This window comes from Anas platyrhynchos, chromosome 7, assembly GCF_047663525.1.
Source record: "Anas platyrhynchos isolate ZD024472 breed Pekin duck chromosome 7, IASCAAS_PekinDuck_T2T, whole genome shotgun sequence".
Taxonomy (NCBI): Eukaryota; Metazoa; Chordata; class Aves; order Anseriformes; family Anatidae; genus Anas; species Anas platyrhynchos.
The window spans coordinates 39,813,757-39,840,970 of record NC_092593.1 but is presented as its reverse complement, the minus strand read 5'-3'; the positions used below and the strand labels follow the sequence as shown (position 1 = coordinate 39,840,970).

General features: G+C 39.5%; 2 protein-coding genes across 5 annotated transcripts; both read right to left on the bottom strand.

The window, feature by feature from the left end:
* Window positions 1-1,608: 1,608 nt before the first annotated feature.
* CASP8 (caspase 8) lies at window positions 1,609-8,817 on the bottom strand. The gene is made up of 7 exons (XM_072041381.1): window positions 8,507-8,817; window positions 8,162-8,267; window positions 7,023-7,161; window positions 5,487-5,575; window positions 4,746-4,857; window positions 3,099-3,588; window positions 1,609-2,520 (listed from the first exon to the last, which is right to left on the bottom strand). Exons 1-7 carry the CDS (start codon window positions 8,815-8,817, stop codon window positions 2,370-2,372), a joined length of 1,398 nt encoding a protein of 465 aa, XP_071897482.1. The 3' UTR covers window positions 1,609-2,369.
* Window positions 8,818-13,186: 4,369 nt separating this feature from the next.
* Window positions 13,187-25,852, bottom strand: CASP10 (caspase 10). 4 transcript variants are annotated; one of them, XM_072041377.1, is made up of 12 exons: window positions 25,334-25,846; window positions 24,671-24,822; window positions 22,073-22,506; window positions 21,836-21,935; window positions 21,393-21,528; window positions 20,530-20,618; window positions 19,375-19,411; window positions 18,866-18,937; window positions 17,655-17,743; window positions 16,080-16,191; window positions 14,844-15,348; window positions 13,187-14,317 (listed from the first exon to the last, which is right to left on the bottom strand). In XM_072041377.1, exons 3-12 carry the CDS (start codon window positions 22,384-22,386, stop codon window positions 14,155-14,157), a joined length of 1,617 nt encoding a protein of 538 aa, XP_071897478.1. In that variant the 5' UTR covers window positions 22,387-22,506; window positions 24,671-24,822; window positions 25,334-25,846; the 3' UTR covers window positions 13,187-14,154. The 4 variants fall into 4 exon arrangements, with proteins under 4 accessions (XP_071897478.1, XP_071897479.1, XP_071897480.1 ...); XM_072041378.1 differs by having other exon boundaries at window positions 24,671-24,819; XM_072041379.1 differs by lacking the exon at window positions 24,671-24,822 and having other exon boundaries at window positions 16,080-16,188; window positions 25,334-25,852.
* Between the last annotated feature and the right edge of the window lie 1,362 nt (window positions 25,853-27,214).

The window sequence follows — 27,214 nt, the reverse complement described above, 5'->3', positions numbered from 1 at the left end:
ATTAAAGAATGTCTTCCCAAGCTAGCCAGGCCAGCATAGGGAGGGGATTGTATGTGGCTCAGCCCAACACAAACTATAAAAACTGCACAAATGATTAAACAAACTGAAGGGAACACTGGGGTTGCGTTGGCTTCAAGCCACATGTTCCTTCCTATCAACTAGAGACGGCCAGTGTTGTGGCAGCGAGCATGTGGAGACTGGTGATGAGAATCTCACATTTGTATTGTGTTCAACTTCAACTGTATATTGTAACTGCTGTGTTATTTTCATGTTGTGATTTCAGTATATTGTTGTATCATTCAAAAACCCATGTAACACCAAATATAACAAATAAGTAAATTTGATATTAGACATTAAACCCTCCTCATGTGGAATATCTAAAAGAATTTTTTCTAAAAGTACTAAACTCTGACACAGAAAACAATGAAGAAATGGAAATACCATGGATTCACAACTTAACTAATACCAGTGATATTTTCCCTTAATTGTACTGGAACAGCTGCCACCTTCAGCACGTTTCTCCCAGAGGAAGCAGTGATTTCATTTAAACAACATTTCCATATCGTAAAACAGCATTTACAAATCAACTACTAACTTCATATTAAGGTTTCATTTATGAAAATGCTATAAAAATGTAAATACATTGTTGCTGCATTTTTCCTAGATGGTTAACCAAATCTCATCCATAGAGCTGTATCATAATATCTTCTATTATAATTTGCCACAAACAGCACTCTCATTTTACATTGTGCTAATAATGCCTATTTATGAAGCCTGTGCGAACAGAGCTTTGACTCTAAGAACTGACATTCTCCCTTTCACTTAGAAGGTGAAAACCAGTAACTGAAGCAAAATGCTCCACATATTTTGTGAAATTAGAAATAAGAAAGTCTCACTTCTGGAAGAAAAGCAGTAACAAGTAAAGAACCCTTGCACTACAGTTAAACACAGATCTCCAAAAAACACAAACTAAAAAAAACAGAAGTTACATATTGTCTCATATCCATCCTTTACCTTGTTATAAAGCTTAGAAGGGATGTGGCTGTTAGACTCCTGGGCAGCTCTCACACACCATGTACACACTGCTGAAGATGCAAGGTAAGAACACGGCATCAGCTGCCATTATCATGAATGTCCTGAATTTAATTTACGCTTTTCTACCATCTCTAATGAAAGGATAATGAAAGGATATCAATATGCCACATTCTAAGGGTGGCTGCCATTGCATACTTCAACGAGAGCAAAAATAATTTCTTCAGCTGAAGAAGTTTGTTGTGCTGACTGTCCCTCAGTCAGCTCCCCTAAGAGAGAAACCCTCCACAACCAAGGGTGATGTGACAACCATCAGTATTTATTCCAACAGAGATTAAGAGCCTACAGGATCTACAGACAGTTGCCAGGAGGGGACAGAATCTCAGAACTGTGCATCTAATGGAGTGGCACCTTCCTTCCAGTGGTCATCAGCCCTTCAAAACAGACTGCTCCCTAAGTGCTCTGTGAAGTAACACAATTAGAATCCTTACTATTAAAAATCCTAACCAGCAGTGCTGTTCAGCCAAGTAAATTAGTAACATAAAGCAAAAAAAAAAAATATTTGGAAAACAATCAGACTTGTATCATCATCTTTATTTATTTATTTATTTGGTCCTTCTGGGCAGGGACATTATTTTCTGTGAAGAACTACACAGTTTCCAGAGTTATGCAATTACTCACTTCTGGGTACTTCCTTGCATGGTACAGTTACAACTTTACACAAGGTCTCTGAGAAGGTATCTGGTGCTCTGAATATATCTGGATTTCAAGGTCTTACTCTCTTTTAGCAGCAGAGACAGAAACAATAGGTTAGAATTTTAGGTTAGAAATTAGGAGACATTTCTTCTCAGAAGGGGAGAAAGGGTAGGCATTGGAACAGCTTGCCCCATGAAGTAGTGGTACCACCATCCCTGGGGGTGTTCAAGGAAAGGGCTGGACCTGGTGCTTAGGGACACGCTTTAATGGGTGACATTGGTAGTAGGGTGATGGTTGGACCAGATGATCTTGAAGGTCTTTTCCAACCTTAATGATTCTCTGAACCTATTACTCTATGATAGTTCCATTGGCAATTCTCATAACACTTAAAAATCATACTACTTGGAAATGCTTTCTTACTTGAAAGCAGGACTGAAGAGATCCAAACTCCACTGCCTGAGCAGACTGCTAGTGATCTAAGTTGCAGAAGATTCACTAAACATGGGATTTGAAAAATTTGGGTCACACAGCCCCTTGCAGGACTGGGAGTAACTACACAGATCTAGACAATTTCTGTTGCAACTTTTCTTGAATTCCCTGTGGAAGCCCATTCCAGAAGTTATTCCTAATCAAGTGTATTCTTATTTTATTGTTGACTGGCATTGTGGAATCTGGAAGATAAACTGCTTCCGCAGGGTTGATGTTATCTTTGGCATCTGCTTCGATCCATTTAATACTTTTTTTCCCACTTCCTTGTTCACTTCTGTCAGGATGGTTACAATATCCTTGCGGCTTGAACAAAAACAAATAAAAGTTACACTAAAATACACAGTACTTGCTGCTAGGCCAAGAAGTTGATCTATGTTTGCTTCAGTGAAGTGAGATCTCAGGGAAGACTAGTATCTTCCCTTCAGCTGCCTGTCACTGAAATTACATATGCCACTGTGAAACCACAGAATTCAGTACATCTGGGAGAATAAAAGCAACCTCCACATAGGATCACTATACAAACACACACAGTCCTCTACTTTGGCTGCAATCAGAATAGCACACTAAAATGAAACAGAACCAAATTTATGCATTCACCAAGCCCTTTGAACATCATGAGAAAGTGATATCTGGAGAAAAATTCTATCTTCTAAATTAACTTTATGAGAGAGGCAACAATGAAAATTATGACTAAAGAATACTGATGTTCTGCCTGTGTATTCAAATCAAACTGGCCTCTTATCAGGTGTCACTAGAAGAAAAATACCTTATTACTCAAAAAAAAAGTTAAAAAACATGCGCATACACGAACACATTTGTTTATTTGTAATGTTCCAGCATCACAACCCTGAATCTACACCTGGATTAAGAATAGTACTTACAGTGGGCAAAGTAACTCCATCTTGTCACAGAGGCATTGAATGTAAACGCTGCCAGTCCTTATACAGCGGTAGCACTCAAAGTCTTCCACAGTAGCCATGCCAACCAGAACATCAGCCTGGTCAGGAATGGAAGGCAGAGGGACAGCATCCATCTCGAGATGGCCAGAACAGTCTTCTTGTACTGTGACAGCTGGATGACCTACAGAGCCTTGGCAAGCCTGGATGAAAAACAGCTTGGGTTTGCCAGCAAGTGAAGGACAATTAGATCCACTGAAGCAGGTGAGTAAATCTTTAATATTTACAAACTCATCATCAGTGCCTTTTATTTTGTCTTTTTCACCATGTGAAAGAATGAAGCAAACAAAACAGTCCATGTTGCTATGGTTTTTTTTACTGTATTCTTTAACTGTCTCATATATTTTTTTTGCTTCTAGATCCATGTGCTCAACTGTCTCAAACTGAAGCCACTCGAAGACCCTCTTCAGAGCGTCTGGGAAAGAAAGTCAGAAGGCACTTGGTAACCATAAACAGTGACAAGGAAGATGCTGAAACATTGGGCTCTGTGTGGTAGAACAGGTATCACCAAAAGTGTTCAGATCCCACCAATAAATTCACTTGACTGCCTCTTAGCCTGTCAAGTTTAATTAGAAAATCACAAACACCTAACTTATTTATCTTTTAAATACAACTGGATTCAACAACACACTATGTAAAAACAAATGCAGGTTTCAGATTATCCAATTAATCAGTACAGTTTAGTGAAGCTTACTTTTTCTAAGTAGGTTTTAAGTGAACATTGCATAGAAATCTCAGATGGAAAAGAACAAACCTTAGAAAGTTAGGAAGATGTAACTCTTTAGAATGACAATTTCTGCCATTCTTAAATGAAGTAGATCCCTCACTCCGTGAGACTGATTGACGCAGCAAGAATGAAGGCTGGATAACCTGCTAAAATGCTAGCAAGGACAGAGTGCTACACAGACTTCCCAGCAAATATTGATGTAAGTGTTATGTAGGTGGAAAGTATCTGGAAAGCAAGAAACATGTAGACAGGCTGGATAGAGTTAAAAACAGTGATGTGTGCTTTCATGAAGCAGATTTTTATTTTATTAAGATAAACAAGTGACACTTGCAGGAAGACAGGCTTGAAGGAAATTTATAAAGCAGTAAAATAACTGCATTTATTTGAGCATTGTTGCAAACAACTGCCCATACTGACTAAACTGGAATGCTTATAACTGGAGGGTATTGCATGTCCAAGCTATACCCTCCAATCAGTAAGTTATGCAAGCAAAACATTAAAAGAATTTAAGGACTTAAAAGCGCTACTCTGTGATAGGTAAAAATTAAAAACAATCAAGAAGTGAAAAAGTGCATCATCAATCCCTCCTTCACTTTTCAGTACATCTGACCAATTAAGATGATGCTTTTTCACCTACAACAGTAAGATCTTCCTTCTTAAAGCCATCAGCTAAATTGTTGGAAGTGGTTTATTTTGAATTTCTACAATTCTACAGTAGTTGTCACTCATGTTACTCTGGAAGCAAAGGAAAGTGAAAGTGATCATTCTATGGGAAAGATTAGATAATTCCTTCAGAAGTTAATAAAAAAGAACAAACTATGAATTGGATTTAAAAAAATACTTACTTCCATCTTCTATTGTTCCTTCTCTGTTTTCACACGGATTTTTAAACTTGTGGTTATTAAGAATCACACAGTAGCCATGGGGGTTATTTTCCATCTTGTATGATTCCATAAGCTGTAGAAACAAAGAAACTAGAATAAAAAAAAAAAAAAACAGTGCCAAACACCCTAAATCATGAGGGCAAGAATACAAGAAAATAAAAAAGCTCAAAAGTATAAGTCAGCCCAAGGGGAAAGAAGTTGCTGGCTCTTCCTGAAACCCTCCTCTCTCTTTGTGGTTAGGCTATGATTTTAGAATGGGAGAAAGTGAGTGTCCAGAAACACAAATTTGCACATGTGGAGGATAAGTTCCTGAACCGTATCATTCACTCAGAGTCCTGACTTTCTAGTGAGGTAGCAGATGCTATCTATCTATGGGTAGCAGATCTATCTATCTATGGGTAGCAGATCCCATCTATCCAGGATACTCCTAGACTGTCCCGTTTTTTTTTTTAAATTTAAAACTGTTTTTCTTCCCATGACAGCTACTCTTTCCTTTCTTGTCTAAAAGATTGCTGACAGCCATGTCCTCACCAAAGGACAAGGCTTGATCTTGTTTTGAAAACAGGAATTCTTTCAAGGCCAACATATAAAGCCAGAATCCCTCCCTTTTAGCTCTTCCACCTGCTTAGTCTTAAAAAATTATGCTCCCTGCTCCCGCTTGTTGGACAAATACTTTAAAGGCAATCTTGAAGTATTCCTCACCAGGTGTGGTGTCCCACCCTCTGCTCCTTGTCCTGCTGGATGCCGAGACACACAGATTAGATTGCTGAGTTCTTCCTTAGAATTATTTTCTAAGAGGGAAATAAAAAGAACATTTTAGGAGTAAAAGGATAAATCTTCCACTTTGCATATTTCAACACCAAAACCAGAAAAGCTCAAGGAGTGAGGTGGAGGGTTGTTTTCACTATCACTGGTGAGGCTGGGCCATGAATGGGTTCCAGTATTGCAAACTGCCCATCAGTGAAGCTGTGAAGAGTGTCCCTTGGAACAAATGATACATTTGTGTCAAGACTGTGCAGCCCTAACCAGACATTCCCAAAATTAGAGTTATTAAGTACAAGTGGACCTGTGGGCCTGAGCGCACACTGAAGCTTGAGCCTGGAAATGGCATATGCTGCATTCTTGCAGTGACTGTACCTTGTTCCATTTCTTGTCTGTTCTTTTACTGGTAGCAAGAGCCACATAACAGAAGTCTGAATGTGATGGTCACCCCAAGCAAGCCATCCCTTAGCATCTCTACTATGGGATATGCAAGTCAAAGAGGAGACCCATTTTTGTAGTACAGCCAGCTCATTTACTTCTGAGGCCCCTTCTCCAGATGACTTTGTTTTGGTGGACACACCAAGAAGACAGAACACCAACATAATGAAGATCTCCTCAAAACGCTAAAACACTGCTTTGAATACAACTGCCAGAAATAAGAGAAGAAATCATCAAACACATGGGTCTGCACAGGGAAATAAATCACAATACCCCTTTTACAAGTTACATAGATGTGCTCTTTTTCCACTTATCAAGGGGGACAAAACATATCAATACTACTAAAAAGCCACTCCCCCGACACAGTGCTTGTTTATGCTAGCCGTCCTTGACAATTTTCTTCTGCTTTTGTAGCAACACAACATTTAGTAGACTTAGTAGAAACATTTAGTAGAAACACTTAGTAGACTCTCATTTTGATGGTTGACACACCCTGTTTCCCAAAGAGTAAGGCCTGTATATAGTGTCGCAAGCCACCACCTCAGCTGCAACAGCCCAGACACGGAAGTTCTTGACATTTCAACATCTGATATAGAATGCTAATAGTCCAATTTTAGCCATGTACCTGGTCTCCAGTGACTTCTCCTTCAAATAAGAGAAAACAAGCCTGCTAATAGAAAACTATGCTCAGAACCAAAACAAGTTTCCTCAAGCCAACTGTCTTTTTTTTTCAGCAGCTGAAAAGCTATAGTCCAAAACCAGCACTGCACTGCTTCCTTTGCACTTAAAGCAAAGATAAAGGAGAGGCAGACCACTTACAAAGGGCAGCATGTATTTCGCAGAGAGGTACAAGAAGACATGATGTGATAGTGAAGTAGCAGAGAACATTGGAAACCACAGGTACCAAGATCTGTTCTGCCTATCCCAAGATATTGTAAGATGTCTCTTTTTTCTAAACTCCTAAGATCCCAAGGATCGAGCCACAAAAAAAAAATCACAAAACAGTTCTACTCTTAAACAGCTGATTAAATAGTTTACCTTTTGTTTTTTCTTCATAGATATCAATTCTTTTCTTTAAGTCAGCTCTAAATTCCTTTAATATATCCTTCAGAATTCTCAGGTCATCTTCTTTAATTATTCCATTTCTTTCCATTTCCATTAAGACCTTCAACATTGACTGGTAAAACACAAACACAGAATCCAAACTCATACAGTGACCTTCAATAACCGCAGTATCTGGCACTTCTCGAAAGAACAGAAGACAACATCTTCATTCCCACAGACCTAAAGTAAAGACCAATTTATTTTTGCTCCAAACTTCATTAACTGAAGAAACACATCACTAGAGTAAGGACTGGATTGGTAGAAATTGCCTATGGCTAAGTTATTCTGCTATGTTTCAAAGTGCGAAGCACTTATGCAGTTAATAATACGACATCCTGTTTTGCCTCTGCATTCAGATGAATTGCTGTAAGCCACTTAACTGCACCACTCTACATGTTCTAATGCAGGAAATGTCTTCAAGGATGACTTTGTTTTTTAAAGCTGTTTAGTTCACCAAGTTGCAGGTAAATCTGCTACTTTTGCAGTAGGTGCCACAATACAAATAGAATTTTAAGGAAGCCTCTTAGTAATACCAAGCACCTTCATAGCACTGTTTGTTGTTTACAAAACAGATATTAAACTAGCTCACCAACCCTCTTAATCTTTCTGTGGGGAAGTTAACAAAATACTATTACATCAAATTACAATGTAGAAAAAAATGTACCTATTGACACACAAAAATTAGTGCTGGAACTCATGTTAGAACTCAATTTTCAACCTCCAAAACATTGTTTTTCTTCCTGCAAACATCACTTTTATTAGATACAGCATATGCACAAATGTCTTATAAATGCCAAGCAAAGAAGAAAGTAAGAGCATGATGGATTTTGCAAGAAAAAAAGATAGGGAGACAGGTGGTGGAGGCAAAATGAGAAAAGGAGAGCAAAAAGGTCAGCAAAAAGATAAACTGAGAAAAAAGGGTCCTTTCTGTCACAGAGCACCTGTCAGCTAACATCACAAATCTATACAACAGAATTTTAGTGACAGCACACTGGTCTCTCCTTGCTCCTGTCTTACAAGTGACAGACTCTGAGCTAGCCTTGCAAGAAACTTATCAAGGTTACTTTGCCTACAGCATTATCCTGGAGCTTGTTCTTTCGTATCCGTTCTTGCAGCAGGAATTTCACACTCTTGACATCTTCTGGAGTCAAGTCCTCTGCAATTCCATATAGCAGCTGTCTGGCAATAAAGGATAGAAAAAGACTGACTAAGAACGTTAGGAGAAATAAACATGACAACTACACATTTGAACTGAGAAATGTGAAATGTGGTCTCAAAACTCACGAGGGCAGGAAGTCATGCTGTAATAAATTCAATTATTCTGGGATATTTGTAAGATAACACTACAGAGAACAAGACAGTACACAACAGAACTGTCGTACGTTTTGCATGCCAATGTTTACTAATACTGTGCTTACCTGTATGTTGACACCTTTGCCCTGCCTGGGATCTGAAGCTCCCTCTCCATCTCCTCTCGGCTGGAGCCCAGCTGGCCAGCCAGGAGGTCTATCCGATTGATCCGGTAGAGCAGCTCCTTCAAGAAGGACACGTCCCCCACTTTGATCATGTCTTTCTCCTGAAGCACTTCAAAGAAAGCCTTGGGCTCCTCAATAGCTTCTTGTTTCCTCACAGGGACATGCTCCAAGCTGAGAAACTTCAGAGCTGCCAGTTCATCTGTGGCCAAAGCCTCAGAAATGTCAAAAAGAAGTTTGTGGAAGACTGTACTCATTTCACGTCAGGATTTGGATCTAAACAGAGAAAATTTAATTTGGTTTGTCAGTAACAGTAGTGCAACACCACGAATATAAAAGGTGTCATGTCATGTAGAATAGTCCAAAATAAATATATGTAATCAAAAATACTTCAGTAGACAGATGCTGTCCTGCCACCATAACTTTGACATTTTTTTCTCGTGATTCTCTGGACTGAATGGAGAGCATTGAAAACTGTGCATAAGTGAAATTGACAGAGAAAGTCACAGATCCTTCTTGCTTCCTATGGTGCATCTCCACACCTGGGTATATACATATATATGTATCAGATAAACAATCCTGGCAGGCTGCTGCCATTTCTTTTGGAGGTTTGACTCCATTTGGAAGCAACAGCCACTTACAGTCTGAAATATAGACTATGCAGTAAATAAGGCTGCGAGGTTTTGCACCATAACATATATAAAGGTTTTACAGCCCACATGAGCAAAACTTCTCTAAGATAGCTGCCTTCTACTTTTCTTATATACTGCTTCTGACTTTGGTCAATGAAACCAAAGCACCTCTCCCTGCTTTTGTTTATCTTCATGAAGTAAAATCTAATCTCAATTGGTAACGTTCAAATCAAATACAGATCACATCAACGTTTTCAAAAAGACTAGAATTCTCATCAGCAGTTCTGTTTTACTGAACACCAAATATCATCCTCCTTCTCCACCACTCACCACAGAATCACACACAGAATCACAGAATTTCTAGGTTGGAAGAGACCTCAAGATCATCGAGTCCAACCTCTGACCTAACGCTAACAGTCCCCACTAAACCATATCCCTAAGCTCTACATCTAAACGTCTTTTAAAGACTTCCAGGGATGGTGACTCCACCACCTCCCTGGGCAGCCTGTTCCAGTGCCTAACAACCCTTTCAGTAAAGAAGTTCTTCCTAACATCTAACCTAAAACCTACTCTATCAGCTTTAAAAATTTTAAACTTGGCTTATGTATCCAACTTTTGAGCACAATAGAAAATCAAAAAGTAAGTTTCACACCCGCAAAATTTTTGCAATTAGTATAGATGTGCCATCTACACAGTGTTTAAGCCTGTCTGTAAATACAGGAGTACACTAAAACAATGTTTAGCTGTGGTGCCTTCTTCCACTTCACTAAAATAAAGACACAACTGATAAAACAAGCAAACAGTTTCTTTTACACCATAAGTAATAATAATTTTACTACACTTACATTGGAGGACAGGCTGGAGGACCGCTGAAACAACTGAAAAAAGTGAAAGACAATCATAGTCTCTGAAGTTCCAGGAAAAGTACTTGCTTTTGTACTATGGCCTGTATGGCCTGTAAGTCACATGACTTACAATAAGTCAGTTATATCAAAGCAATAAGCTGCGATCATTATGCAGCAGTTTCTTTCTCCACTTGCCACTGTTCCGGTTTCAGGAAATTATTACAATGGTTGTAGGAAAAAAACGTAAACCACAGAAACAACCAGATTTGCTTTTGTTTTAAGGGGACACACTAAGCAGCACAGCCAGGAACCCCTGGTATATGGCACAGCTCAGTACATTATGATTACTTATAAATCCCAATTAAAAGATGGTGGGGAGGCATGAATCAATTACATATTCCCATTTAAAAACATCTCAGTCCCACTATCCTGCTGTGTCACTAGATCTTCCACATCCTAGCTCTATTCTTCAAAGTACAGCTCCAACTCAGCCAGCCTACTTTTAACAAGTCAAATATCAGTACCAAATTCAGTAGCAGTACTGACAAATACAGAAAACCGAAAGGATAAACACCCCTTTGAAACATACTTTCCTGTTCACAAAATAATTTAAGTAATATTTAACTTTTGGCATTTTCACCCTCTTTATGCATAGAACTCTACCTTCAATGGTAAAGTTCACAGTATGATTTGCTGGTCACCACTATTTTCCTTGCAGCAGCAAACATATGAATAGTCAGCTACCCGACCTCTCTGTTCACATCTGAAGCCCGAACTCAAGCATTATGAAGAGAGAGAGTTAGGACAGCAGAAATATACTCAAATTTTGCAATTAAAACTACCTTCATTGATTTCAACCTATCTACCTTTATAAACTCAAAATTATAACATACCCTTCAATGGAATGAGGTATTCAAACTCCTTCCAAAAGGCACATGCTAGTAACAGTTCAGAAAACGTGTCTGAGATTCACTGGCATGAGTCTTCCTTTTATCCAAAGGCTGGGAACAGCATCACAAGTGCTATCTGATCTTCAGGTCCCGAATGGTTCTGTCTCCAAGTCATCCCATGCCTCACTCTCTTCCTTTACTAGTTGGTCTGTGTCTTAACTGACTCCAGTTGCAGGTTTAAAGAGGAAACATGCTGTGATCACTGTGTGAAAAAGATCTGCAGGCAAGACCAGCTCTTTCCAGAGACTTCTCCTGTCATGCAGCTGTTTCAGGGACCAGCCCTCCTGGCATTCTTCTTCCTGTTTAATATTTCACTTCCTATTTCTTACTCTATTGTCCTTCCCCAAACTATTCCTGTTCCTTTGTTAGCCTTTAGTCCCTTCAACTTCCTAGAGCTCCCCTGCCCCCATTTTACTCCTCTGGCTTCCCACAGAACTGTCTCAATGAGTCAGCCAATTCTTTGTACAGCAGCCTAACAAAAATCCAGCTCCCCTAGAAAGGTTGCCTTGAGGAAGCAAAAATGCTGAGGCTACTGACTACTCAGCAACTGTAGTGACTGGCTGCTACTGGCAAAAGCCAGGATAAACAGCTCCTACCCAAGAAAAAAAAAAAAAAAGAGAGAGAGAATCAGTATGGATAGGACTTGGTGAATGTTACAAATTCTACTTTAAGATCATGACTTTCCAGAGACGTATCTTCCCCACAGGAAGACTCATTTTACACTACTTCCACTTCAATATGTCTAAACAAGAATTGCGCAAGTGACAGCCCTTCTTTAATTCTGTAGGTGACAAGCTTGCATCCATACATGTACATATGCTTCTGTATGCATCATCAAGTCCATAAAGAAACAAAACACTTTTTGTTGGATTAGGCTGATTTCTTTCTAGCACAAACTCTATATTCCTAGGGACACTGAAAGAGTACAACATGGACAGCAAGCAGTGATTAACATCTAAGCTGCAGGAAGAGAGGGTGTTTTTTACCCAAGACTTTCAGACTGCTGTCTTACAACACACCACAACAGATCACGTGAAAACTTTAAAAACCTTGCTGAATGGCAGCTGTGGTTACAGTGCTAAGCCTTTCCTGCCTGCAGGCTTGTCCTGACAAAGTGCCACTGTGTGCACCCAAGTATTACAGTGTGCAGCAATATAAACACAAACAAGCACAATTTTCATACTGGATACTATAAATCATAACACAGTAACCTGTGTGTGAACAAGCCTTATTACGAGAGAAACTTCACCAGTCTTTCATACTTCACAGTGTGGATCCCTCTTCCGAGGGAACTCATGGCAAAAGTCAGCTTAAACTTTTCTTGGCTGTGTTTATCCACCTACAGTTTAACTGGAGACTATTCATGCGGAGGTTCCTACAGAGAGAGCAAGAGAACATGATGATGTTCTCTGTCTAGCAAACTTAAGAAGGAAACCAAGATCCCCCCAAACAAGGTCAAGATTGTTCTGTTTACTCTGTATTGATAAAATTCAATTGTTACCTAAACATACAAAAGAAGAGTGCACCGAGTCTGAATAGCAATTTTGAGCCAGACACTTCAATCTGTTAAGTTTATTATATGTTCTACTGACAGAAAAAAAACATTTTCTATCTGTGGCACAAGTGTGACTTCAAATGTAGCAGCCATAATAATTCAGAACATATAGGATGCTATGGGTCACACACCTGTTTTAAAAATTGTTTCCAATAGCACTCAACAGTGCTATCTCAAATTTTAACCCTAAGTTTCAAGCTATTTTATGGCTAGTAAATATAGAAAAAAAAATCAGTGTTTTGCTGAAACAAAGGTTCACTTCAGCTTAAACCCAGAAGCAGTTAAAATCCCACTCATTCATGCAGTCCAACAAAGCTAGAACACAAGGGAATGGAACAAAGCTGTGCCAGGAAGGCTCAGACGAGGTATTAGAAAAAAATTCTTTATCGTGGTCAAACACTAGAACAGACTTCTTAGACAGGCAGTTGATGCCCTATGCCCGTCAGTGTTCAACAGGCATTTGGACAATGCCCTCAGCTATACAGCTTTAACTTTTGCTTAGCCCCAAAGTGGTCAGGCAGGTAAACAAGATGTTATTTGAAGGTCTCTTCCAACCAAACTATTCTATTCTATTGTATTCTGAAGTGCAGCAGGCAGGCAGAAACAAGGATAAGCATTAGCAAATGTTTTGTCTACACAAGCTCTTAAAAAATATATAGATTTAATTCAGTAACGAAGAGGAGGACACAGATACACAAAATATCATAACAAAATAACATTATATTATTTCAGTTAATGCTAAAACATGCAGTTAGAAGATTAATCAAGAAGAAGGCTTGTGTCCTTATACAGCTTCATTTTAGACCTTAAAATGAGAAATCAGAAAACGTAATGCTTTTAGTTAATCAATCTGATAAACATATGCAGATATACAGCTGAGTGCCATTATTTCACAGTGCTTAACTGGTCTACCCTAACTTTTATTCCAAGAAGTGATGGGGAAATGACAGTTCACAAGTTTTCACAGAGGGAGTTCTATAGCATTTTGGCTATACTCATTTTTGGAAACCTAACATTGTACGTGAGGTTCATGTTAGCTATTACATGGCATCAGTGAGCACTGCTGAACAAATTGCTGATTTCAAGAGTTACCTGCTTCTCCATAATGTTAAAAGCAATTTAAATTAGAGACGAAAAAATCCTTCTCTGTCTACTACTTAAGCTTTCTCCTCTTATTCCCACCTTTGTCTTTCTCTGTGAACAAAACTCGTGGTTTTAGAGATAGGTTTAAAAATTGTTAGCATGCAAAATAAAACATGATGAGCCTAAACTTAACATCCTGGTTTAGATATATATAAAGAATATATACATGTAACCCTTATGGTGACGGATGTACGCTTTTGTGTCTGCAGGCACAAAAATGTTTAACATGATAGAAACATGCTTGTCCCAACCTTGAAAACTCTGTGTATATATATATTATTTAAATACCTGGCACATGGATTGTATTAACTGTATATCCTCACAGTTTCTTTGGGGGAAAAAAAAAAAAAAGGAAGCCTTGCCTTGACACTAACAGCTCCTGAGGAGTCTGAGTAGCTGCCTTATACAGACAGTAGAGTGAATTGCATTTAAATGAGATGTGATGACAAAAGTATGTATTTAAAAAGCCTCAATATTGCTGTGAAGGAGGAGGGTCTCTAGGTATAGGGAATATAAATTTTCTTCTTAAGGTATAAGCTGGCTGAGGCATCTGCTTCTTTGTCCCCCAGCGGTCAACACGCCTGCTCACATCTTCATTAACTTCTGTAAGAATGGATAAAATATCTTCACCCCTGCAGCCAAAATGAAAGCAAAAAATAATAAGAAGAAAAATATTTAATTATAAGCAGATGGTATTGTTTCTCCATGTAACACCTCACTGACCATCTAGAAGCTATAGTATGAACTTTTATAATAATTTTTCTTTTATAATAAAAAACATCCTTTTCTCCAAATTTCCCTTCTTTTGATCTCATTTGAGTTCAAGCCTTGCTTGATTCAACTAGTAATGTAAAGGATGTAATGATATTTTTATCTAAATCCACTCAAGAAACAGATGGCTAACAGAATATAGATTGGAGATTCAGAGGTGGATTTTTTTTTTATTTTTATTTTTTGCAGTAAGCTCCACATCATCCCAATAGTCTCTACGGTACCAGAGGTGTTAATGTAAATTTATCAAAGATGAGTGAACAAATCATCAGTTTAACTGATTTTGTCCATGGGCTGCTCCTATTTGAATATGACTTCAGAGAAAAAAAAAAAGGAGGGGGGAAGTTCCTCCTGTATTTTCAAAGAGCTAAGTAATTAAGTATTTACCTTGGTACCAACAACTGCAGCTTGCTGCACAGGGCCTGAATATACCAAGTACCCTGTTGAACATGCCGGAAAGAGGCATATCCATCAATTGTGGCCATGCCTAGGAGGAAGTCAGCCTCTTCAGGAATACTCTCAGAAGGAGAAAGGCTCTGTTGCACAGAAGAGAAGTCAGGAATTCGTGCATCAGCTTCAACGTAGACAGGACGCTGTATCTCTTTACCCTGGCAAGCTTGGATAAAGAATAATTTGGGTTTTTCAGCTAGTTGTGGACATCGTTTGGCAGTGAAGTAGGACATGATCACGCGGATTGATACAAGCTCTCCATCTTTCCCATAGATTGCTCCTGACTCTCCATGAGATAGAATACAACAAATGAAACAGTCCCTATCCTTGTGATCTTTCAGTTGCTGCCACATTTCCATGAGTTCTTTAATCTGTTCAGATGTCTGATCTGTGTAAGTCATTACATCCAGGCCAAGCCATGTGAATACTCTCTTTAGCTCCTCTGTAATTAATAAAAGAAAAAAGAAAAAAATGAAGCAGTAGAAAACTATTTTATGGTCACCATGCAAGCTAATCTTAACTGTGAAAGACCTCCCACCCTGATACTTCTGCAGATTCATCCTTATACTAGTATCAAATAAAGGTTAACAGAATAAGATGGCATCAGTTCAAACACTGTCACTGAATCTTTCCAGACAAGCTTTAGAACATACTATGACATTATAAAATGACACACTAAGTGAGCTCACAAATGGCACCTGAAAATATGAATCCCCCCAGAGTTTCAGATTAGAAACTCTTTCAATACCTTCCTCAGATGATTATTTCCAACTGCAGTTTTGACTATTATAGAGTTTCATAAACAAAAGATAAATAGAATGAATAGAATAAAAGAGTATGCATAGGTTTGATTAAAGAGTTTTGCATTATATTATACAAAAATGTTGGTTTAGTTTTAATTCTTTTTTACAGTTATAGATAAAGACCAAATAAAAAGGGATTCTAAAAATGATTTAACAATGATCCAACTGTATGAGAAATTCAGTGGTTACTCAGCCTTTAGCCCTTCCCCCCAGGAGACACAAGTGACATAATTTAACAAAATCAAAAATCTTACTGTTTAGAAATACTTATTAAAACATATACAGTAACATTTAGAGCAGTACCAGACAATCAACTTGCATGGGGAAACAGAGAAACTAACCCTCCAAAAATCTCACTTCAGGAACTTACCAGCATCTTTATAAGAACCCTTCCTCTCTTGAAGATCCCCATCAAATGTAACATTATTAATAACAATACAAAATCCTCTCTTTGGGCCATCCATTTTGTAACTTGACATCTTCTGTAGAAAGAAGAATAAAAAAGCTCACAGCCTCACCAAACTTTTTCAACACTTCAGTGATGGATGTGTAAGCTCTAGCAACTTTATTTCCTTAACATGTCTCAAAATTGGCATCCAAAAAATTATAGACACCTAGGAGTCTGGGTTATTTTTGGAAATCTGGAACTCAATGGTGCCTCTGTGTGCATAATGTTAGACACATGAGTTGAGTTTTTGAGTAGTAATGAATACCTAGAGCAGGTAGTTCATATTGATCCAGTGGAAAGGGATGCAAACAGAACAGAGATCACAGATGTGCATAAACCTGCCAGACTAGCAGTTTTGCTAAGACTTAGAAGTTACCTCCCCCATTTAAAAAAGAATGTTTTAAAAACTAAGAAGTCACCGAAATTACAAGTACCACCCCTTCAATTCCAACCTCAGGTTAAAATCATAAAGTTCCCCCACTTCAGTTCCTCCCTGTTCACTAGAAAGAACAACTAAAAATATGTGGGTATGTGCAGTTTAGTAGAAAAAAAATGAAGGCAGTACTCCATCAGCTACTTCAACAGCAGCAAACAATACTTCAGCTACAACAGCCTGAACATCAGTTGATGAAAAGGTACATTATGGCACAGAACTGCAAGAAATTAAATCACAGAATCATAAGAATCACAGAATCATCAATCAAGAGACCTTCGAGATCATCTAGTCCAACTTCTGACCTAACACTAACAAGTCCTCCACTAAACTATATCATTAAGCTCTAAATCTAAATGTCTTTTAAAGACCTCCAGGGATGGTGACTCCACCACTTCCCTGGGCAGCCCATTCCAATGCCTCACAACCCTCTCAGTAAAGAAGTTCTTCCTAAGATCCAACCTAAAACACCCCTGGTGCAACTTCAGCCCATTCCCCCTTGTCCTGTCACCGGACACATGGGAGAACAGACCAACCCCACCTCGCTACAGCCTCCCTTAAGGTATCTATAGAGTGCGATAAGGTCACCACTGAGCCTCTTCTCCAGGCTGAACAATCCCAGCTCCCTCAGCCACTCCTCATAAAATTTGTTCTCCAGACCTCTCACCAGCTTCGTTGCCCTTCTCTGGACTCATGGATATAAATGGATATAAAAAAATGCAACAACTTGCTCCCTCAATATCTCTGCTTAAGGAAAAAGCTGGAGGGAGAATTCATTACGCTGCTGTACAAGAGTACATACAAGTCTTCTAAGAAGGTATCTCACAAAAGGGATCTTTCCTTCTAAACCATGACCTCTGGTTTATTGAGGAAGATTGCTACATGCCTGTAATAGCTTACTGAACACACTTGCCTTCTTTTAACCTTCTTACAAATTCTTTGCAACAAACTCCATGAGACACACAGAAATCTCACATGTTCTTGCATGATAAACGCCATTAGAAGGATGAAGACCTCATGCCCCTACATATTCACAAAGATGGGTTTAAGAGATTATCTCATACCTTGGATTCATTTTCTACATTGCTGAATTCTCTAGGCAGCTCCAGGTTCATTTTAGACAAGCTTTGTGTTAGAGTAGCCGCTTTGTTATCTAGGGAAAAAACAGTATAATATTTATTATTTGATGAGGAGAAATCTACTATTAGTGTATGTAGCAAAAGGGAGTATAACTACAATACAATAATTTTATTATTTCAAATACTTTTACATTGAAAGGAGTAATTCTTCTGTATAAGATAACATTGTCATGTACAAAGGATCTATTCTGGACATGTCTCCAGTTATTTTTATTACATATACTTTTGTGACAAAGGCAAGGTTTCCATTTGTACTTGTTTTATGGAACAAAGATATCTAGGCTACAAGGACAGATTCTACCTGAGACAGTCAAATGAATTTTTCGTTTGTAAATAACTAGAAATAAACTTCATTGTAAGTTGGATCTATGATACTACTGAAGCTCCCATTACAGATTTTTTTTCTGTTCCTGAGTCACACATAATACCTCTCAGATAGACTCTCAAGGGTACCTCGACAGACACTGAAAGTTGAAAAGAGCAAATGTTGTGCTGCGATACTTTACAACATCTGTTGTGGAGTCACAAACATGGATGTAAACTATCTCCTGTTCTTTGTAAGGAATCTTTTCAGAGATATAATCCAAAATATAACTTTACTTATGGTAACTTTATTTACTTTTCCTTCTGAATGCCCTAAAACTCTCCCCTCCTCTTGTACAAATCATATGCTACTTAATGCATTCAAAACATCCCGCTCCACTGTGCAACACCTAACAACTTGAATCTTAGTAACTTCACTTACTCCAGCAAGCTATTGGAAAACGCACAAACCATACATGTCATGGTCTCTCTAGTGAATAAAGGTGCCAGGAACCATTTTTAACCTTAAAAAAGGTGCCATTTTTTTGTTTGCCTGTTTCTGTCCTCAGATCTTTATTTTCTGCTTAGTTAACAGTCATTCTGCAAATGCCTGGTAAGAGTGGGCACAGATCTTCCTGATATCTTCCTTTAGTGAGGGAACTGGAACGGAGAGACAAGAAGTCCAAGGTACTTTCTCATCTCCTCTATAAGGATCAAAGAGGTATGGCAGAAAGGACTACAATAAATAGCATTGTCCTTTTAAACAATATACTAGATTCCAGACTGGGCGGCATAAAAATCGTTTAATACTGAAACTCTAAGAGAAGACAAACCTTGCCTGCTGGGTATGGAGTGCACATTTCCAACATGCTCCCAAAGGCTCCGAGGTTCTTCAGCATAATGATCTGTACATAAAGCAAAAGAAATCCGAGGTAAAGTCCTGCACACAAAAAAATAACATTTCAGTTTTATAGTCATAGTGTCCCCTTCTCTTGTCCTTCCAGACATATTTAAATAGAAAACTTGTTTTTAATTCTTGGGAAACAATCTTTTTCTACTAATCAGACCAGCCCTTATTTCACTTACGAAAAAATACGTTTGATAGTTTCTAGTAAATGACTAACCAGGTATACAGGATTTGCCAATTTTCATTTCTCCCATTTATATAAGAACAGAAATCCTTCCAATCTATTAGTGCAGAAAGCAAAAAGACCCTTCAAAAGCAGACAGCAAGATAAGTGTGTTGCATTAAGCCAAATGCTAAAAATTTACTAGAGTAAATAAAAGCATGTAGCTTTAAACATAAAGGTATCAAGAAACAGATGTTTTCAGCAAGTCTTACCATTGACATTAGAACTGACAGATCTGATTGAAGTCTCCTGTTTTTTGAATGGGGGAAAAAACATGTTAAAAATCATCATATATATACATTTTCATAGTGATTTTAGCAAAATAAGTTTAATAAACACCAAAGTTTTCTAAGTAGTGGATAGGAAAAATACTGAATTCCTACAAGAGGCAAAGCATTTAATAATGAAATTACAAAAGACTTCTCCACTTAGTGCAAATCTCATGGAGCTACAAACAACAATACTTTCTCTTAAGGATAAAGGGAAACAGCAAATAATTTTCTTTTACTTCCAAATGATTTCTAAATATAGGAGTGGGCATTCACTACAAACAAAATAACGGTCCAACATGGTCCCATATTAATTTTCTTCGATAGTAAATTGTTCAAATTGTTTGGAATCTATGTTTTCTATTAAGAAAAGCTACATTAATTTTCTTACCATGCTAAGTGCCATGCATGAAAGCTATCCAAATTCTCTTCACAAGTAGAGCAACTGTAACTCAAAGCTACAATAATGCAAACCCTTCATGACACTAAATAGGCCATTTAGAATATCTGCTTCTGGGAAGTATCACCAAAACATTCACTAGCTTTTCTCATTTAGAACTGGGACAGAACTTCTTCCATTCCTCTCCTTTTCCCTTCAAAAGAGAGAGTGATTATATCCCAGATTAATTAGGTTTCCTAACCTGATTCATCATCCAGCTGCAAGAAGGACCTAACTGACTAAGGACTGGTACATTGAGAAAATAGGTTGACTTCCTTTAGAAGCAGCAGAGTATGAACTGATAATCAAAATATGGTGTTATCTAATAGAGATAGTTTAGTGACAATCAGCCAGAACTTTAGAAATCCTCAGTGACTGACCTGTTTTATAGAAGGCACCTTCACATTCTCCCTCACTCATCTCTCTTCCCAATACTGCTTTTTCCCCAGTTGTACAAGAACAACACTAGTATTTCAAATTCCACTCTTTGATGATATATGCAGCTATGTTTCTTACATGCTAAACAAATATGCTTTTTCCCTTCCTAAATCAAGTGGGAAGACTTAGTGAAAGATCTCACAGGCAATATGGTTTCAAAATAAAGACAGAAAAAAAAATGAAACACCACCACCACTAAAACTCTGGTAGACAGCGTGTACCTGTGGGAAATTCAATGCTCTGATGCCTACAGTGTGAGACACTGAAGATTCTTTGGATGGCAGAGTATTCTCCTGCTGAGGCAGAGACACTAAAAAGAGCAAAAAGAGACAATAAATGAGAGAAATCAAATGCCTTTTAGTTAAATGACTATGAATTTGCACATTAAGGCAAATGCAGATCTATAGTTAGTGAAAGGTGCATTAAAATATAAAGCAACTTTGAAACACGCTCAGGAAATAGGGGGGACTGGAATTCATGAAGTGCTGAGCACCCTTGCACCTACTGGGGAGACAGCTTCATGCTTCCCAGAATTTTTTTTCCCAGTGCTAAAATAAAATGAAATAGAACCTTTTCCCCAATATGTTTATAGTCACTCCACAGGACATTAAATGAAGGAATATTAGAAACCACAGTGTAACCCAACGTGAATTACACATTTAATAATAAAGTTTACCAGGAATCAGACAAACATACACACGACTTGCCTTTCCAGCTTACTAGCACACAACTGCCTTGTTGTAGTATACATTTATATATCACAAAGTGCCTTGTACAGGACAGTCATCATCATCTTAATGCTGTTCATGTGGAAACTGAGGAGTGTGATATAAATGGATTTTTAGTTTCCCAGCCTGTTCTGTATGTGCTAGACTGCTCTGTGTGGCCTCAGATATTCAAGCGCATCCCTAGTAATGCAAGTTAGGGACCGTTATGCCAAACTCGTGTGTGAAGATACTTGGGTAATCCCACTCTAGTTCCTGCTCCAGCAATGCACACGTAGAACCCTGAGGTTCAGTTGTTAAGACCCTTGTAGAGCTTTCTGCATTTTAGCAAACCTATTCCCTAACTTTGAGTATCTCACCTTTTGCCCTTCTGTAGCTGTTAACTGTTTCCAGCAGATCAGGTGAAACGTTCACAAAGACTTCCTCCAGCATCTGTACATCGTTTTCAGTTAAAAGGCCCTGTTTTTCCAATAAAATCAGCAGTTCTAGAGCAGACTGACAAAGAGAAGGAAATATATTTGTTCTTTAGAACTTAACTTTTTGCCTCAGCCCTGTCTGACTGAAAAAAATCATATTATCATCTGCTTTGTGTCATAGCAAACTGGGTCTTAGCAGTCAATTTTACATGATAGAAAGAAGGACCTTCCTTCTTGTTAACCCTATAAATATTGACCTGACTAATTGCAGATCATGACCTGCTCTGTCAAAGACTTTTCTCTTTATGCTTTTCCTCCCACTCCACCCCCACCCCAACATTCATTCCCTCCCTCCCATATACACATTTAGCTTTCTTCTCACATACAGTAGTTCTACGTCGCTTTGGGAGACGGTTTCTCAGGAGGAATACAATTTCCTGCAACATCTCATCGGTAATGTTCTCTGACAATTCATACAGCATCTGCCTGCAACAGAGACCCAGTGAAACAAAAGCAGAAAAGATGGTATAGAAACTAAAAGCAAATAGAGAATTTAAAGGAAAGAGAAACAGCACGGTACAGATGGCAGTAATAAAGAGAACAAAATCCCACTGCAAAGTTACCTGTATGGAGACACTCTTCCCTTCTCATGCAGACATTCTTGCACTTTCTCCTTGGTATAGCCAAGTTTATTGAGCAAGAAATTACATTTAATTCTGTATAAGAGTTCAGCTAGCAGGAAAGTATCTTCTTCATTAACGTAATCTTCAGCCATAAGAAGCTGAAAGATATCCACTGCAGACTGTACATTTTCCAGTTTTTTGAAGGGGATCAAGTCAGTACAGAGAAATTTTAAAGCTGCTACTTCTTCAGCCCCCAGATTTCCATCAATGAGCAGAAGCTGCTGACGGAACTGCAAGTTGACACCATCCCCCATGTTGCTGGAGCTGACAGTCTCTCTGCTTGAAAGTCAAAATCAACTGTTGGTAACACTTGGATCTTCAACAATCCTTGTAGCAAGATTTCATCCAACAGCTGTTTTAAAGACCTTAATTCTCTGCAAAAGATAGTTTCCTTTTAAATCAACTTGAAACTTACTTCCTTCTACAAGCACAAAACTACAGAGAACAGATTTGGGAGATGCTCTGAACAATCCAGTCTAACTTTGGCATTAGCCCTGTGCTGAGCAGAAACCTGGGCTAGATGATCTCAAGAGGTCCCTTCCAACCTAAGTTTTTTAAATTTCTTTCAGTCATCTTTAACATTTAGAGCTTTTCTGACCCACCAGTAGTGGAGAGACAGAGTCCCTGCAAGTAACATATTATAACTCTCAGTGGAGAGAGTGCAATGGTAAAATCTCTGATATTCCTTGATCTGCAGTTTGAAGGCTCACGCTTCTATGGCTGTGGCAGTAAGGTGTTCCTCTGTTTCAAATATGACACTAAACTGAAGCCGTGGAGTATCCATCCACTCCTAATCATATCCTGCCATCAAACTCTGTTTTGCATTTGGCATAGAAAGACCTAAAGCCTTTCTTATGTAAATGTCAAATAAAATGTAGTAGAACTCAATCTAAATAGGCTCTGTAGAAGCAACTCAATCCTACTGAGGTTTCATAGACACTCATCACCCTTCCACCACACCAACTTCCATGTAACTTAGGCGGTTCTTTTCTGTCTGTACAGGTTACATAGGGAAACTTGTTTAAGTGGTTCAGTGCCTTCTCCCCTAACAGGCAAGTCCTTAACCTTTGTTCAGAGCAGCTGGAATTAGCAAAGCTAATGAGGGAGCACAAGAAAAAAAATCATGGAAGTGAAGTGGGGAAAGAACATCCAAATTCAAAGCCTTGGAAGCATCTGGGAGGACAGCTCAGCAAACCACAAACACTATCGTACCATGTTGGGGGCACAGAGAAGAGATTGTTTCAGTTTTGTGTTCAGGGACAGGTAGACAATATAATCCCCAAATCCTGGCACCCAGCTAGAATACAAGCACTGTATCACATATCAGACAAGAAGTTTGACAGAAGGCTGGAATCCTGCATGCTGTCCTGTCCCTTGCCAGAAGTCACAGCCCATGTAAAAAAGAAAAAAGCTCAGACTGCTTTTTCCTATATTCAACCTTACTCTCCCATGGTTCAATAAGTGTTCTTCATTTTCCTTCTTTCCTCATATTAAGCCCCTTATGTTGTGAAACCCTATTCACTTAAGAAACAAGCTGCCACCAAACGTTTTGGATCTTATTTATCTATACACGGAAACTGTAACACTTCACAGTAAATCAGACTTCAATCAATTTAGCAAAGCTACTTCTAAACCCTGTCCAGATGCTTTAATCAACTAAATTTAGCAGCATAACTTAGGCTAAATTGATTCCTGCCTAAACCAACAAACATATATATTTATATATATAAATATATATATATGGTGTGTATATATATATATACACACCAGGTTCAAACTATTCAGAATTTGGAACCAATGATTTCAACTAAACTAACAAATCATAGCTTTAGTTGAACAGAGTTGAGTGGTGTATAGGACGTATGCACAATCAGCAAACAGAACTGAAGCAAGATCCAGAACAAATTCGTTAATCTACCTTTAAAATACTATTTAAGTATGTGTTGCTGTCACTCTTGAAGCGACTCTGCACTCCAGATCTTTCCTGCTTTAAGTTCTGAATATCCTCAAGACCACTTAATGTGAGCTGCATTTAGCAGCTGTCTATAACCTATTTTTTCCCCCCTCTGTACTGAAGGCAGATTGGGCTGGCTCTCCCTCCCTTCTAGCACCACTATGAGATGAGATACTATCAGTTTACTGCCTGAACCATTGGTCAGTCTAGAGCCACTGTGTTTTTAGAACTCTCTACCACTTTATATATTTTATAAGTCATTTATCATACAGAATTGTCTAGGTTGGAAGAGACCTCAAGATCATCGAGTCCAACCTCTGACCTAACACTAACAAGTCCTCCACTAAACCATATCACTAAGTTCTACATCTAAACGTCTTTTGAAGACTTCCAGGGATGGTGACTCCACCACCTCCCTGGGCAGCCTGTTCCAATGTCTAACAACCCTCTCAGTAAAGAAGTTCTTCCTAACATCTAACCTAAACCTCCCCTGGCGCAACTTTAGCCCGTTCCCCCTCGTCCTGTCACCAGGCACATGGGAGAACAGGCCAACCCCCACCTCTCTACAGCCTCCTTTAAGGTACCTATAGAGAGCAATAAGGTCGCCCCTGAGCCTCCTTTTCTCCAGGCTGAACAAGCCCAGCTCCCTCAGCCGCTCCTCGCAGGACTTGTTCTCCAGGCCCCTCACCAGCTTCGTCACCCTTCTCTGGACTCTTTTGAACACCTCCATGTACTTCTTGTAGCAAGGGGCCCAAATAAACGTTAGATATAAAATGTTGCAACTTGTAAAGCAAAGAAGGAAAACAAAAGCAATCCCTATTCCACTAAAAACAAAACACAAAATCCCCCTGATGTCAAACAGCCAGCACTAAGGCATGCCAGGGCCAGAACCTCCCCACCCCTAGGGTTTGCTATGGCTCACCCTACTGTTTTCGGCTAGAGCTAGAAGCGCGGAAGAAACGACACAGAAAGGTGGGAAATCTGCATCTCTAATTTATGCTTTGAGATATACCTAGAGGGAAGGAAAATAACATAAAATAAACTACGAAGATTATTAAGTTACTATTTTTTCCTCTAACGTTTTACTGATTGGGGCACTGCGGGAGTTAACAAGAGTACAAAATCACGGACCGCAGGGTCAGCCCACAGCCCCATAAAGAATGGGAGCATTCATCTCGCAGGGGTAGCTGCACAATACCGGGAAGCAGGCGCCTTCTTTCGTTCCATTTCGGTCACTCCTGTCTTACCTCTCAAACAACCCCCGCGCCCGTCCGCTCTGCCGGCTGCTGCCCTCCCCGTGCGCGGTGCTCAGCGCTGCCCGCCCGACTTCCCGGCCGGCCGCGGCCCCGGCCCCAGCCCCGGCCCCGGCCCGCGCCCAGGCGCTGAGTCACCGCGCCGCGCCTCGGCGGGGCAGGGCACCGGGCCTTACGCCTCGCGGCCGCCAGGAGGCAACAGCAGCGCCGGGACAAAGTCGAGCAAGGGGACACAGCCCTTGGGAGCACGCCCCCCGCGCAACACCGGGGCCTGCTCGCATGCGCCCCGCAGGCAGCGGCCGGGCGGCGGGCGGCCTGGCCCGGCTCTCCCCGCCCCTCCTCTGCCCTTGGGGCGGGAGGCCGCAGGCGAAGCGCCGCAGCCCAGGGCCCTGCCAGCAGCTTCTTTTTTTTTTTCTTCACTGAGCAGCAGCTTGAGACTCTTGCTTGGGGAAAGGCTTCCTCAATGTAGGCTGTGTGCTGCGCCGACCCCGCCGCTGCCTCACTGCACTAAGGGGAGGAGGGGAAGGGGCCTTGCCCAGTGCAGCCTTCTCAGGACTTTCCGCGGCTCCTGTGACACCAGCGTCACCCTACACCCCGAGGTCAACGCATCCGGGTGGGATGAGGCCCCTGTGTGAGCTGCTCATGCATGTGGCTGCTGTGAGTGCACAGACAAGCACTGCATTACTTCTTGAAGCTAAGATTCTCCACCCTTGATGCAGCCAGCTCCTTTTTACAGAACTGTAGCAATTGGACAGCCAAACTGAGCAAGCCACGAAGGTCTACGTATGAGGCAGACACAAATTTCAAGAGTTACTCTGGTCTGGAGAGACAGAGATGCTCAATAAGATGCAGGAATTTTGTTCTGAAAATCAGACCTAAACCTAACATTTTTAATTTAGTAGTAACAGTCATTTTTGCTAAATCGTGACCCTATTTTAGTAATGGCATTGGTTCAGACCAGCTTTCTTAAGTTCTTTCTACACATTAAGAACTGAAAATGCACTCTCAGAGTAATACAAATTAAAAAATACAGCATACATAGAAACAGACACAATCCATGAAAAATTCCTAAAAGGCTTCAAATGTCTTATTAACATAGAAGCTTAAAAAAATAATACTGTATTAACCAGAGACAAAAACTGTCAAGTAATTCAGTACGGGAGATAACAGTTTAAATGGAACATGAGATAGACAGCAGACAGAATACACATCATCATCCACACAGCAGTTTCTCAGCAACACCATACTGCATGTCAGAAATTTAAAGCCACGGATACCAGAAAAAAATCTCAGGAAGTGTCATAAAAAGCTTCTCTGACTTGGATATCTGTAATGGGGGGGTCACTGTTACTTTGCATACAGAGTTGAAAGGGAATATAAGACATACAGTATGCTGCATCCTCAACTGTGAACAGTGTTAACTTCCTCTTAAATGTAACTTTTTTTTTTTTCTGAAACCTGAGTTGGCATACACTGTAATTCATGTAATAATACAAAGTAAACTACATTTATGGCTCAGTCATATCAGTGTAGGTAGCTGAGAAAAATCATGCTACTACTTAAGTCCGGAGTAAAACAACAAAAAATCTCCTATTTCATCATTACATCTTTTGAAACAATGGAAAAGCATCATCTATATTCACCAATTCTCCTTTCTACGTTCCATATATACAGCACACACAGAAGTACAAGGAATTTCCTTCTCAGCTATCAAGAAATTGGAACTGCAACTGCCATGGAGCAGTGAGTCTGACAGCGTTGTTCCACACAGAAACAGTGCAGAAGCAGAGGTGGCACGGTTTGCTTTCCCTTGTTCAACAGCAGGTTCAGGAAACTAGATGTTTTGGTAGCCCATGACCATGAAATTCCACTAGC